The sequence below is a fragment of the Crocuta crocuta genome, unplaced genomic scaffold, assembly GCF_008692635.1.
Source record: "Crocuta crocuta isolate KB4526 unplaced genomic scaffold, BGI_CrCroc_1.0 scaffold162, whole genome shotgun sequence".
Lineage (NCBI taxonomy): Eukaryota > Metazoa > Chordata > Mammalia > Carnivora > Hyaenidae > Crocuta > Crocuta crocuta.
This window is the reverse complement of record NW_027529433.1, coordinates 9,121,718-9,137,510: the sequence shown is the minus strand read 5'-3', so window position 1 is coordinate 9,137,510 and position 15,793 is coordinate 9,121,718. Positions and strand designations below refer to the sequence as shown.

Sequence of the window (15,793 nt, the reverse complement as noted above, 5' to 3'; positions counted from 1 at the left end):
GTCAGAGAGAGAGGGAGTCACAGACCGAAACAGGCTCCAGGCTCTGAACTGGCAGTCAGCACAGAGCCCGACCCGGGGCTCGAACCCACGAACCGCGAGATCATGACCTAAGCGAAAGTCAGATGCTTAACCAACTAAGCCACTCAGGCACCCCTGGAGTTTAATTATTAAAGGGCCCTTTTTTTAAACTACTTAAACTTTTCCAAATCCTTAATTTCAGGTGTATTGTGAAGATCACTGGTGACATGACAATATCATTTCCGAGCGGAATTATTAAAGTCTTCACTAGCAATCCCTCTCCAGCTGTACTGTGTTTCAGGGTGAAACATATCAGCAGACTAGAGCAAATTCTTCCAAATGCGCAACTTGTATTCAGGTTTGTGTACTTTTGTCTTGAAGGGGAAGTTAAATTTTTCCTTCTTCATTGAAGCAGTAGTTCAGTTGGAGGACAATACAAAGATTATTTATTATGATTAAACAGCCTTCTGGTGTCCATGCTTTTGGTGGGGGGGTAGTTGTTAAATCCTTTTCTTCTGTCCATGATCTCATTTTTCAAGCAAATTTCTGCTGTATCCCATTCTTTATCACCCTAACTTTAGTTTTCCCTAATCCCACCTTCTGGTTTATTTCTACTTATTTCTCCTAGCCTTACCCAGATCACTAAATGACAACACAGAGGGAAAGGAGGAAGCTAAGTTAAGTAAAATAACAAACCTATTTCTTATGCATACAGTGATCCATCACAGTGTGATTCTAATACGAAAGATTTTTGGATGAACATGCAAGCTGTTACTGTCTACCTCAAGAAGCTATCAGAGCAAAATCCAGCTGCTTCTTATTATAATGTAGATGTATTAAAGTATCAGGTGAGTGTCCTATCCTTGTAAAAATCAAAAATTAAAATATTAACAAATAGACTCTCCTAGATTAAATGAGTAATATGTCTTAGCCAAATGAGTTTTATTCCAGGAATTCAGGGGTATTTCAAAATAAGAACATCTGTTAAGCGAAAGGAAACTGATGGTCTATTCCTGATTCAAATATTGAGTAAATTTACATGAATATGTCCTTAACCTGAGAAGACCAGCAATATCAGTCTTAATAATGAAACACAGAAAGCAGTTTAAGCCTGGAATGGTAAAGATACCTGTTATTCTCGTTAACTGTTTTAAGATTTTTCTGGATGTGTTAATGTAGTTATGTAAGACAAAGTAATCAGTAATACATACTGGAAGGAGGAACCCAAATTACTGTTACTTACAGGTGATGTAATATTCCTGGAAAGCTTAAGAGAAGCAACTGAAAAACTCTTTGCTGTAGAGGAATTTAGTAAAGACGTGAATTTAAAAATTAATGCAAAAATTAGTAGCTTTCTAAACATCCAGTTAGGAATGCTAATGCAGAAAATTTTTGACAATTAAAAAAAACTAACAGACTTGGAAAGGTGCTAGAAGATGGCAACATAGGAAGGTCTGGAACTCTCCTCCTCCTATGGACACACCAGAGCTACAGCTTCTCTGGAACAGTTTCCTCTGAAAAAGACCTGAAAAGCACCTGAACAGCTCCTTCACATTAGCAAACAAGGAGAGGGTCACATGGAAGGATGCAGGAGGGGTGACACCCATTCTCTCCACCAACTCTGCCTCCAGCACTATGACTCACAGCCAGAAGGGAACTCACAAACCTGGAGCTTCTTCCCAAGTGAAAGGTTCATATTCCTTATCTGGCATCACAGCTTTAAAGACTTGCACCCGAGAGAAGATCCCCGAAAACTTCTGGCTTTGAGAAGCACCAGAGCTCATGCCCATAATACCCAAGGGCTATAGTGATCTGAAAAACAGCTTCTAGAGGACTCCCCCACAAACTAGCTCTACCTAGGGCCAAATGCAGAAGCAGCCAATCAAAAGTGGCCGTATTATATGAGAAAGAGAGTCATTGGCTTTATCATAAAGTGTGAGCCAGAGGCCTACTGGGATACTCTCCAGGGATAGAAGAGCTAGTAGGCAGCACTTTAGTGTCCAAAGCTGCCAGGTGCCATATATGTGTATATACACACACACACACACACATACATACACACCAGGTTTTTAATATATATTTATTAATGTACACATTTACTCCAGTTTTTTTTTTAATGGGTGCCATTTTTATGATCCAGGGAACATAGGCTGAGTGAGGTCATTTATGTGCTCTCCTTCTGTTTTTCTGCTGCTTGTGATCTCTCTCAGAAGGGAGCTTATTCACTTGTCTGGAGCCCTAATATTTTTAACTGTTGCCTAGTGGACACCTCTAGATTACTTGGTTTGGTGGCTAGCAGGGCTTATGCTTGTGGTCTTACAAGGCTAATTATATTTGCTTTCTTTAAAAGCTGCTCTCTGATGGTTTGGCTTCTAGTCAGTCTCAATCTAGGTGCTGAGATTACCTCCTTGGCAATACAGACAGGTCTTGGCACACCCTAAACAACTGGGAACTATTAAAAAATAGGCTTCTTTGATAGTAACCACGTTTCAAGAGACAAGTACCAGCTAAGGCAATTGCAGTCAGATGATAAAGTTCATGTGCATTTCTTCAAGACTGGGAAAGGTGGCTGTTTCATCTAATACATAGGAGCAAACAGGGTTAAACAAAATAAAGAAATAAAAGAATATGTTCCTAATCAAAGAACAAGATAAAGCTCACAAAAAAGCCTTAATGAAGTGGAGATAAGTAATTTACCTGATAGAGTGTTCAAAGTAATGGTCCTAAAGATGCTCCTTGAACTTGGGATAACAATGGATGAACACAGTGAGAACTTTAACAAAGAAATAGAAAATAGAAATAAGTATCAAATATAACTCACAGTGCCAAAGAATACAATACCTGAATTAAAACTAGAGGTTTTCAACAGCAGACTAGATGAAGCAGAAAAAGGGATTGGTGAACCTCATGATAAAACAGTGTAACTCACCCAATCAGAGCTGCAAAAAGAATGGTAAAAAAGTGAGGATAGCTCAAGGGACTTAAAGGGGCAACCTCAAGCAGACTGACTTTTGCATCATAGGTGTTCCAGAAGGAACAGATAGAGAAAAGGACTGACAGCTTGAAGGAATAATAGCTGAAAATTTCCCTAACGTGGAGAAGGAAACGGAAATCCGGATCCAAGAAGCCCAGGCAGTTCCATATCAGATGATCCTAATGAGGATTTTTGGGCACAAACCTTGTAGGCCAGAAAAGGGAGACCAGGATACATTCAAGGTACTCAAAGAAAACAGTCTCCAACCAGGAATACTCTACCCTGGGAAGTTTCATTTAGAATTGCAGGAGAGACCAAGAGTTTCCTGGTTAAGCAAAAGCTAAACAAGTTCATTACAACTAAACAAGCCTCACACGAAATGTTAAAGGGATTTTTTTTTTTAAGCTGTAAAGAGCACTAATTAATAATTTAAAAAACAGTATAAATCTCACTGGTAAGGGTAAACGGATGGTAAAGGTATAGTGGATTAATTACTTATAAAAGATAGCGTGAAGGTTACAAGAGTAGTAAACTATACAATAATCAGTTAAGGGATACACTAGGTAAAAAGATATAAAATGTGATCTCAGGGGCACCTGGGTGGCTCAGTTCGTTGAGCATCTGAGTTTGGCTCAGGTCATAATCTCCAATTCATGGTTTCAAGCCCCATGTCAGGTGCTGTGCTGAAAGTTTGGAGACTAAAGCCTGCTTCAGATTCTGGATCTCCCTTTCTCTTTCTTTCTGTTCCCCACTAGCAGTCTCTCTCAAAAATAAACAGTAAAAAAGATGGTTTTAATGTAACATCAAAAACATAAGATATACAGTGGAGGGAGACTAAAAATGATGTAGAGCTTTAGAATATGTTCAATTTTTAGTTCTCAACTTAAAACGGATACTTATTAATACAGGTTTTATATGTAAGTGCCATGGTAACTATAAAATAAAAACATAGTAGATACATAAAAAATGAGAAAGGAATTTAAGTGTATCAGTGAGTAAAGTCATCCAACCACAAAAGAAGAGCACAGGTGAAGAAAAAAACCAGGTGAACCAGTCAGAAAACAGTGAAGAAGATGCCAATAAGTACATACCTATTCATAATTAACCATAAATAGACTAAATTATCCAATCAAAAGAGAATGGCTGAGTGGGTTAAAAGTAAAACCATAAGAGACTTACTTCAGATATGAGGACACAGTTAAAGTGAAGGAATGAAAAGATACTCCTTGCAAATAGAAATCAAAAGCTGGAGTAGGTTAATAGACAAAATAGACTTTAAAATGAGAGGAATTAGGAGACAAAGAAGGGCATTATAGTGATAAAAAGTGTCACTCCACCAAGATCTGTCATATTTGTAAATAATTATGCACCCAACAGTGGAACACCTAAATATATCAAGTATATATTAACAGACCTTAAAGGGAGACATTAGGAACAATATGAAAGGGGGTCATCTAGACATCAATAAGAAAACATTGGTCTTAAATGACATGTTAAGCCAGATGGACTTAATAGATATATATAGAACATTCCATTCAAAAGTGGTATATGCTTTCTTTTCAAGTGAAATGGGATATTCTCTAGGATAGATCATAGGTTAGGCTACAAAACAAGTCTTAATAAATTTGAAAAGATTGAAATTCTATCAGATGTCTTTTCTGACCAAAATGATATAAAGCTGGAAATCAATTATAGGAAGAAGACTGAAAATTCATGAATTTTTGAGATTAAACAGTATGCTACTGAACCATTGGGTCAATGAACAAATCAAAAGAGAAATGAAAAATTATCTTAAGACCCATGAAAGTGGAAATACAGTACACCAAAATTTATGCTGTGGATTCAGCAAAAGCAGTGCTAAGGAAAGTGTTCCTGTCAATAAACACCTACCCAGGAAACAAAAATCTCAAACTACCTTTACACCTCAGAGTACTAGAAAATGAAGAATCAAGCCCAAAGTTACTGGAATGGGGAAGTAACAAAGAGCAGAAATGAAATGCAGATTAAAAATACAAGAGAAAAAAACTAAGCTGGTTCTTTGAAAAGATAAACAAAATTGATAAACTTTTAATCAGACTCACCAAGAAAACAGGGCTCAAGTAAAGTACCAGAAACAAAAGAGGAGACCTTACAACTTTTACGATTGAAATACAAGGAATCATGAGAGACCACTATGAATAATTTTATGCCAACAGGTTGAACAGCCTAGAAGAAATAAATTTTTAGAAACAGACAGCCTTCTAAGACTGAATCCTGATAAAGTAGAAAATCTGAATAGACCAGTTATCAGTCTGGTCTATTACCTGGACCAGTAATAAAGGTCTAGGAATACACGGGCTCACTGGTGAATTCTACCAAACATTCAGAGAAGAATTAATACCAGTCTTTCTCAAACTTTTCCAAAGATGAGGCAGCAGTTCCATTTTATGAGGCCAGTATGGAGTCCAGCACTGATAACTAAGCCAGACAAGGACACTACAAACATAGATGCAAAACTCTATAGCCGTCAGCAAACCAAACTAAGCAGGGTCTTAATTAAGGATTGTACATCACAGTCAAGTGGGATTTATTCTAGAGATGCAAGGAGGATGGTTCACCTACCACAAATCAACCAACATGGTCCACCATATTAACAAAATGAAGTGTAAAAATCATATGATCATCAGTAGAAGCAGAAAAACCATCTAACAAAATTCAACATCCATTTATAAGACCTCCAAACAAACAATGTAGAGGAAACATACCTCCATGAACCCCTATGTTAACATCAAACTCAGTGGAGAAAAGCTGACAGCTTTTCCTCTAAGCTCAGGAACAAGAGAAGGATGCCTCTTGTCCCCAATTTAATTCTACATAGTATTTTAAGTTCTAGCCATAGCAGTTAGGCAAGAAAAAAATAAAAGGCTTCCAAATTGGAAAAGTAGTAAAGTTATCACTCCAGATGATTTGCTATGTAGAAAACTCTGAAGACTCCACCAAAAAAACTCTGAGAACTGATAAACTCAGTAGAGTTGCAGGATAAAAAACGTATATGCAGAAATCTTTTTGCATTATTGGACAGCAATAATGAACTATCAGAAAAAAAAAACTAAGAAAAGCAGTCTCTTTTACAATTGCATCAAAAAAAAAAAATGCTGAGTAATAAATTATACCAAGGAGGTGACGGACCTTTACACTGAAAACTGTGAGACATTGATGAAATAAATTTACGAAGACACAAATAATGGAAAGATCTTCCATGCTCATGGATTGGAAGAATTAATGTTGTCCGTAATACCCAAAGCAATCTAGAGACTTAATGCAGTCCCTGAGATTCCAATGCCATTTTTCACAGAAATAGAACAGTCAGTACTAAAATTTGTGTGGAACCACTAAAGACCCTNACATAGTGTGCACCTGAGTCCAGCAGGGGAGGGGCAGGGGGAGAGAGATCATCTCAAGCAGGCTCCCTGCCCAGCACAGAGCCTGATACAGGGCTTGATCTCACTACTGTGAGAGCACAACGTAAGCTAAAATCAAGAGTCTGATGCTTAACCCTTGGACCACCCAGGTGCCCCAAGAAATTTTAAGAGCAAAGCTAAAGGCATCACACTCCCCGATTTCAAATTGTATTACAAAGCTATAGGAATCCCAGTAGTATGACATGGCCATAAAAACAAACATCTAGATTAAAAGAATAGACAATACAGAAATAAATCGATGCCTGTATGTTAAATTAATTTGTAACACAGGAGCCAAGAATATACAATGGGGAAAGGACAGTGTGCAATAAACGTGTCAGAAAATTGGACAGTTACAATGGTAAAAAATGAAACTGGACCCCGGTCTGTTACACCATATTAAAAAATAAAATGCACTTGGATTGAAGACAGACCATAAAACTCCTACAAGAATAAAAAGGTGGCTAAGCTCCTTGACTTTGGCCTTGACAATTTTTTGGATCAAACTCCAAAAGCAAAGGCAACAAAAGCAAAAATAAACAAGTGGGACTACTTCAAATTAGTAAGCTTCTGCACAGTAAAGGAAATGATGAAGAAATGGCAACCTCTACTTAATGGGAGAAAATATTTGTGATTCATCAACCTGATAGGGTTTAATATCCAAAATATATAAAGAACTCCTACACTCAATAGCAAACAACCAGACTTAAAAATGGATAGAGGATATTAATAGACATTTTTCCAAAGACGACTTACAGATGGCTAGCAGGTACATGAAAAGATGATCAACATCACTCATCAAGAAATGCAAATCAAAACCACAATGAGACGTCACCGCACATGTTAGAATGGCTATTATAAAAAAGATGAGAATTAGCAAGTTTTGGAGAGGATGTGGAGAAGGATTTTTTGTGTGTGCACTGTTGGTGGGAACATAAATGGGTGGAACCACTATAGAAAACAGTGTGGAGGGTCCTCAAAAAAAAAAAAAAAAACCCTATTATTTAGCAGTTCCACTCTGGATATCCGTCTAAAGAAAACAAAAACACTAATTCACAAATTTATTTTCACTTCCATGTTTACTGTAGCATTTTTTTTTTTACAGTAGCCTAGACATGCAAACAACCCAAGTGTCTATCAGTAGATGAATGCGTAAATAAGATACAGTGTACATACAGTGGAATATTATCCAGTCACAAGAATGAAATCTTGCCATTTGCAACATCATGGGTGGACTGTGAGGGCATTATGCTAAGTGAACTAAGTCAGACCGTGAAAGACAAATACTGTATAGTTCCACTTCTGTGTGGAATCTAAAAAACAAAATGCCAAGCTCATAAATAACAGAGAACACATTGTTGGTTTCTAGATATAGGGTTTCGGGGTTTGTCGCAGACAAAGTGGGTAAAGGGATTCAAAAGTAAAAACTTCCAGTAATAAGTCATGGGGATGGAAGATACAGCAACATGACTAAGGTTAGTAAAACCATATTGCATATTTCCGCGTAGATCTCAGTCCTCATCACAAGAAAAAGTAGTTATGATTATTTTGCAACATATACAAATATTGAATCTTTATGTTGTCCACCTGAAACTCAGATCAATCATACCATAGAATTTTTTTAAAACATGTTAAACTGTCCTTTCCTGTAATCACAGTGAACACACAATAAAAACTAATTAGAAAGAAACCTGAGACTATTTCCACTGAGTTGAATATAGCTATAAAGGTATATTTTATTCAGATCATGAGTCATGTTGTACAAAGCTTAGGCATTTCTAAATTAACTTAGAAATTTAACACAATCCTGATCAGAAATCCAGTAGGAAACTTTACAGTCATTTTGAAGTTCTCTGGAAGAATAAAGCTTGGAATAAAAATGCTTCAAATGGTAATGTGGAATAATGTTTTAGTTTTAATGGGATAACTTTAAGGTCACAGTATTTGAAGTAGTTAGGAACTGGCAGACTAGATGGCCAGATCACAGGAACATTATATCCAGAAATACGTCTAAGAATAAGTGTGAAGTGCAAATATGACAAATTTGCATTTCGAGGCAATGGAGAAATGATTACTTTTTCAGTAAATGGTACTGTGGCAGCAGGCTAGAGAGTTGGGAAAAAAAATTCACTGAATTCCTAATTCATGCCTTTAACCAAAATAAAATCTGCATGTATCAAACATCTACTAACAGTAATAGAGGAAACCATAAAGATACTAAAGTCACGGATGAATATATATCTTTGGATATATGTGCAAGTGTGTGTGTATATAGGTATATTTTTAATATATATTTTTTTTACATATTTTGATCAAGTGTCTAAATCTTTCTAAGTATAATACAGAACCCAGAAGCTATGGGATGAGAGAGATATTTGACCATAAATAAATGTGTATAAACTTTGTTAAAACAAAGTCTTAAACAGAATCAGTATCTAATATGAGGGAAAAGTATTCAGAGTATAATAAAATAGACCAAAAGGCTTACTCTAAAGAGCTCTTATAAATAAGTAAAAGATGGTTAACTCAGTAGATAGGTAACTTATGAAAGATGTTCCAGGTCTGTAGTAATCAGAGCAGTGTAGAATAAGATGACAATGAGATAGCAGTTTTAATCCATTAGATTAATGAAAATGGGAAAGATTGCTGTATTAAGAGAGTTGTGAGCACTTGTTAGTAGGCATACAAATTAAACTTCTTAGAAAGCAATTCTATTAGATTCTTGAGTAGTGACTGGATTAAACTGAGTGGTCAAACTTTTCACTATCACCAAAATCACACAAGTGGGAGGAAAAAAGGTGCAAAAGATTTTCACTGCAGCACTATATGGAAACCATGTAAGCGCACATCTACAGAAGACATTGACTAAATGAATTACTACAGCCATTAGAGATAATGAGCTCTATGCACGCATGCCTACAAAGCTTGCCTACAGTGTTCATAGTGGGGAGTAAGAATGTCAAGGGATAGATTTTCTTCTTCATATACTTTAACGTATGGTCTGAAATGTTAATAGAGTAATTGTATTAAAATGGCTTATGTTTCTGGGAAATAAATGAGGAATAGAAAGTGCTGCCACTTAAGTAGGCTTAGAATTTGTTCCAGGTATTCATTATTCTTAATTCAGTAAATATTTGTTACTCAGTGCTTGCTAATTGCCAGGAGTAGCATGAGAGACAGTATGTGTAACAAGTAGATAATAGCGTAGGTTTTGGTATCTCAAAAAAGGGCCAGTGTTCAGAATAAGGAAAATTGGAAATGATTAGTGTACATTTCAACAGGGTGATCAGGGTAGGTCTCATTAAAAAGGAGTTACTTGAGCAAGGAGCTAAAGAATGGGGAGGAATTGCACCATTTACTATGGGTCATATGATTAAAGTTAAGCAGTTAAAGTATGGAAGTATTCTAATTCCAGACTTGGAGTATTGCCTGGTGACTTATCTTTTTTTTTTTTTTTTTAATTTAAATTCTTTTAATTCATAAGCTTAGAATTGAATTCTCTGTTGGATATTGAAAGGTATTCAAAAGTTAACATGCATAAATAAGAATCACCTGATGACATATTCTTTCCAGACCTAACACCTAAGCAGTTGAGTCAGATCTTCTGCATTTGGATCTACAGGAATGTGTGTATTTTGCACAGTTCTCATAGACATTTTGATGTAGGTACTCCTAGATCGACACTTTGAGAGTGGCTCTTACTCCTTTGCGATAAACCTGCTTTATTCTGCTTAGCAATATTTCCATCATTATTTTTTATTCTGAGATCTGTGTTCAGATATCCATGTCATTAGCATGACTTGTTTATAAACCTTTTTGGGCAAAAACCAAACTTTGTTTTTTTCTCTTTAAAGGTATCATCAAATGGTATTCAGTCCACTCCTCTAAATCTTGCAACATACTGGAAATGCAGTGCTGGCACCACAGATCTCAGAGTGGATTATAAGTACAACCCGGAAGCTATGGTGGCACCAAGCGTGCTTTCCAACATACAGGTGGTGGTACCAGTGGATGGAGGAGTCACAAATATGCAGTCCCTTCCCCCTGCAGTATGGTAAATTTGCGATTTCCAAATTCCTGTTAAATTTCTGCTGCAAGCCCCAACTTGCAGACCTGTTTTCCGAGTTGCAAGCTTGAAAAGTTTTTGTGCATTTTACCATAGAAACTGTGCATATAGTTGTGCATATAAAAGATGCTGTTCATCTTACTATTCAAATCACAGTAGCCTCAATGCAAAAGTAGGTTTACTTTCACCACCCAGGCTTGAATGATTGAGTACAACTTTACCTTTAAGTAAATCACTTAGCCTCCGTCAACTTTCTTTTTCTAAAAAATAATAGTTATCATTTTACAGGGGTAAATATAGCATCTAGCATTTCTTTAAGAACACCCTTAATAGTTTAGGAATTCTCATCTCTTAACTACTTCTCTTGTTCCCTGAATTAGTATAGACTAACACTCTATTCTCCACTGTTTAATAAAAGTCTCTTGTCCTTCAGTAATGAAGGTACTGAACCACATATATTTTCAGTGTTCTTTTTTCTGAGAAGAATTACTTAATTTAGTAAATTTTCATTAATTGAAAAGATACAGCACTGTATTTACTTACATCATAATCACATTACCACCAGATGATACTACTGAACGTAAATTTAGCCCTTTAGTTGTCTTGGTGATTTAAAATGTATTCATTTATTGACTTCCCATCTATTTTTACTACTGTATACTAGACACTTAATCTGAAGCTATTTGTTCTTTTAGGAATGCAGAACAAATGAAAGCCTTTTGGAAACTGTCTGGTATTTCAGAAAAATCAGAAAATGGAGGTAAGTGTGTGTATGCTTATTTGTTTGTAATACAATGTCCATGAAAATGGATTTTTGAGTCATTTTTATGGAAAGTTTTCTCCTGGATTTTCATGCGTTCAGTTCCAGAATTGACCACTAGGTGGAAGTTAATACCTTAAATAAGAGCAGACCATTTGACATTCAGAATCCACTTTTTCCCCTTTAGATGGAATATGCCTTCTCTGTAAGAAAAAGAATTTGTTTTGCTCTAACTTTACAAATACTATGTAAATGGATATGCTCACATGAGAATATTAAAATTCTTAGGTATTTTCAAGTAGAACTATCTGTCCAGATAGAAACTGATTTAATACACCTTTTAGCTCATTCTGTTATTGGGGTCCTCCTTCTGACCTCCCAGAAATCATGTAGAAACTTCCAGGCTTTAAAAAGCCCCCTTGTTTGCCTGCTCCACCTTCCAAGAGAATTTTTCCTGGTCATTTCTCCTTAGTAAAACTAGCCATCAACAGCCTTTTCTTCTCTGCTAATTATTTTAAGGAGAAACAAGTTAATGGCTTACTCCCACCAAGCCTGTATCTGTCTGTGCTCACAACGCAGAGGAAAAAAAATCTCTGTCGACTGCTCACCGTCAGGTCTCCCTTAACTCAGTTCAGAATGTAGTTTCTAGGACAGTCAAGTCTTTAACATTACTTATTCCCATTTTCTCTTAATTAGAGGAGAATTCTCCTGCTGTCTTTTGAATGCCTATTAACCTTCCATAACTTTTCCTATTAATAAGTGGGACTTTTTCTTTTTTTAGCTTTTCAAGTTTTGCTGAGAATTTTCTCTTTGAACATTTTAATCATAATGTGATCAAAACATATATCATATCTGTGGTTTTTTTTCCCGTGTATTTCTGTATCAAGGAACACAAGGGGTGCCTGGGTGGCTCAGATGGTTAAGTGTCCAACTTCACCTCAGGTCATGATCCTCACAGTTCGTGAGTTCAAGCCCCACATCGGGCTCTTTGCTGACAGCTCAGAGCCTGGAGCCTGCTAAGGATTCTGTGTCTCCCTCTCTCTCTGACCCTTCCCAGCTCATGCTCTCTTGGTCTCAAAAGTAAAAAAATAAAATATTAACAAAAAAAGCACGAATGTGTCTGTAGTGGCTGTTTATACATGCCATGCTGAGTCACTCGTTTACTAGAGAACCACCTTTGCTTCTGGGGGGACAAAACTGAAATTCCTAGTTAAAACTGGAAGTAAACCAGAAATCCTGTTTGAATTGAGGGCTTATGACCAGGTAGCAGGAAAGAAAGGATATGTATTTTCCCTCTATTTGATGAAACTATACTATTGTAAGCACTAAGAAGGGAAATGGTTTCCTCAAAAATAAGACACAAATTTTCTAACCAGATATTTTAATACTTTCCCTCTGCTGTTCAGGAATCAGAGTGTCTGTGTGAGGAAATGGAAAAATACTGTCAATAACCTGATTTGGTTAGCCTTTAAAAAGATACATGCAAATTAGAATACTGTAAAATAGGAAGTTTTTGTTCTGGCTTTACGCCCAGAAGAGAGACAGGAAGTAATTCTCAGGTTTAAGAATTGCCAAGGTTGCTGCTCTTGACCTGTAGTCTAACTTGCACAGAATTGAATTGCCTATCAAGAGAATTGTAAAAATGTAAGGAAGACTGGGGCTTGGACAGTGGTTAATATTGGGCAGCAGCTCATCTTCCCAGCTCATGTCCGCCCTGAGGCACAGTAGTGCAGGATGGATCAGGGTTATGGTGTCTTCCTCCTCCAGGTTGCCCTCTGTGGTGTTCTACTTCTGCGTGTCCTAGAATATTGCTCCTGCTACCCAGCAGTTCCATCTGTTTTCCTTGACTTAGACGCCTAGGCACACTCCTAGATTCCTCCTCCTTTCCCCTCTGGATTCCAACTCTGAAATGTCTTTCGAATGCACTTGCTTCTTTCCTTTCCCTTAGCCTAATTGAGATGCCCTTTAGCTGTCACCTAGAGTCCTACACTATTTTATTGATCTTCAGTTGGTTTCCCTGCCTTGTATCTTGTACCTGTCTCCCCTGTCTCCCCTTTTAAGATACTAATCTGAATTGTTCTGGTCTTCTTTATCTTTAGTGACTTCCTGTAATTATTTTTTATCGTGGCATGTAAAGATATTTGGAGCTTGTTCCTTCCTACCACTCTGGTTTTCTGCCAGTCTTTTATCGTATCCTCTACGTCTTCTGATATGCATGTAGTTCCCTTAAAGGCACTGTGTTCTTTCCCCTCTTTACCTGTTGTTACCCCTGCCTGCAATTCAGAGCTTTTTTTATAGCATTTATCTATTCTTCATAATTATTGGGTTTACCGTTTCTGGCATATTGTTAGACTGAGGTATGTAGAATACATGGTTAGACTAAAAGGCGGCATCTCTGAAATACCTAGTTGACCCCTGAACAACGCAGGAGTTAGGAGTGGCAAGCCCCTGCACACCACTCACCCGGGTGGACCTGTGCAGTATCCATGTATAATTCTGATTGCCCCCCCCAAACTTAATTACTAATTGTCTACTGTTAACCAGAAGTTTTACTGTGTTCCATACTGTACTGTTAAAATAAGGTGAATAAAAGGAAATAAAATCAGCAAGGAAAAACAATTAGACTTCTAGTACTATACTGACTGAAAAAAATCTATGTTTAAGTGAACCCATGCATTTCAAACCCATGTTGTTCAAAGGTCAGCTGTGTTCGGAATCATAGGCCAGTTAAGTGTTTCAAAGGGGAGTAGAAAATATTAATGTTGATACAGCTTTCCTAATTTTCGCTGTCTTTCTTTCTTTACCTTTCCCACCCCCGTAATATGGTGGTTGGCTTGTCATCATTTCCTTTGGACTTTATTCCTAATCACACTACTCCTCTAAGTGCTTCCCTCTGAACTGCCCTCATTGACTTTTTTTTTTTTTTTTTACTTCAACATGTGTCTATATCATATTGAATCTAAATACAAATCTACAGGGGTGTCTACTATTAAGTCAGAGAGAAGGAAGGATTACAAGGACTTAATTCCTTCGTGCCTGGGTAGCTCAGTTAAGTGTCTGACTTCTGCTCAGGTCATGATCTTACAGTATGTGAGTTGGAGTCCTACACGGTGCCCAGAGCTCAGAACCTGGAGCCTACTTTGAAATCTCTATTTCCCTCTCTGTCTCTCTCCCACTTGTGCTCTCTCTCAAAAATAAACATTAAAAAAATAAATTTTAAAAAAAGATGACTTAATTCAGATTCATTGAATAAATTCTGATTTGGGCACAGGACATTGATTGGTTTACTGTATACATTTTATGCATTTGGCATAGGACCTAGTTTGTCTTACTCGTTTGTTTTTTCTGTTAATTTTATGTTGCCCTGGGTAAGTTCTTTATTCTTTTCCTTGTAGGTTCTGGGTCCCTCAGAGCAAAATTTGATCTTTCAGAAGGACCTAGTAAACCCACAACACTTGCAGTGCAATTCCTCAGCGAGGGAAGTACCCTCTCAGGAGTAGATATTGAGCTTGTAGGCACTGGCTATAGGCTTTCCTTAGTAAAGAAGCGGTTTGCCACTGGTAAGTTGGGAGATTTTGTTTTTAATGTACATGGGAAACATTCTAACAGTAAGTTACTAAGCAACTGTTTTATAAACTGTCAAGCAGTTTATCATCTAGCCATGGACAATTGCTTCTTTGACCTTTGGTACAAAGGGCCAGGTAGAGACACACCTGAGAGACAATAACTGTGGTCAGTATGGACACCTGTGATCGGATTCTAACATATCGTAAACAGCAGATGGGAACTGGGGTTCTGAGTCTGTAACCACAGTGAAAATGTCCTCCTCTGAGTTCATTTGAAACTGTGATGGCACAGGTCTGCTTGGTGTTTTTCAGGACGATACTTGGCGGATTGCTGATGTGCCTGGGAAACTGGCTGGCTCGAGAGAAAAGCACAAGCCTGCCGTCCTGCATGGTCTATTCTCTCCAACACTGTGCTAGCTTGTGTTAGGCCTTTGAACTTACACACATTTGACAACTGATTACAAACTTTAAATTGCACTTTTGAAGTGAGTCATCAAAAGCAATAGCACTGAAATGATTTTCAACGCTGTTAATGATCAACTGCAATATTCCAGAAGCACATTTGTTGAGATTCTCAGTAAAATGAAGTTTTCCTAGGCTGAAATTTCACATTATCTTCAGTGTCTGTGTTGAGTTAGAGTGTATTATCAGGCCTAAAATTTCAGGAGAGCAAGCACAATATAATTCAGTTTTCCATAAGTCTTCAGAGTCAAAGATTGCTTTGAAATTTCCTAAGCTTGATATTGAATGGAGACAGAACGTGAATTCTAAGTTTTGGATGATGTTAATTCCGAACACTCAATCAAATTGAGTTATGTGCCATAAAGTAATCAGACCAGAGTCCAAGGTGTATGCAAAAAATGTGTGATTTGAGTCTCATAGAAACGTTAATAAAGTGTAAATGTTGTTTTATATGATTTTTTTTAAATTCTCAAGTGCAATGTGTTTTAAAATAAGCTTGCAAAAGAC

The 15,793-nt window shown here is 37.1% G+C and overlaps 1 protein-coding gene across 1 annotated transcript in view; it reads left to right on the top strand.

The window, feature by feature from the left end:
• The window catches only part of FCHO2 (FCH and mu domain containing endocytic adaptor 2), a 110,203-nt gene extending 94,770 nt beyond the window's left edge, over window positions 1-15,433 (top strand). The window contains exons 21-26 of the mRNA XM_077759845.1: window positions 221-376; window positions 734-866; window positions 10,287-10,486; window positions 11,194-11,258; window positions 14,654-14,818; window positions 15,137-15,433. Coding sequence (XP_077615971.1) covers window positions 221-376; window positions 734-866; window positions 10,287-10,486; window positions 11,194-11,258; window positions 14,654-14,818; window positions 15,137-15,159 — 742 coding nt within the window. The 3' untranslated portion in view covers window positions 15,160-15,433. The remainder of the gene's footprint in view (window positions 1-220; window positions 377-733; window positions 867-10,286; window positions 10,487-11,193; window positions 11,259-14,653; window positions 14,819-15,136) is intronic.
• Window positions 15,434-15,793: the final 360 nt, after the last annotated feature.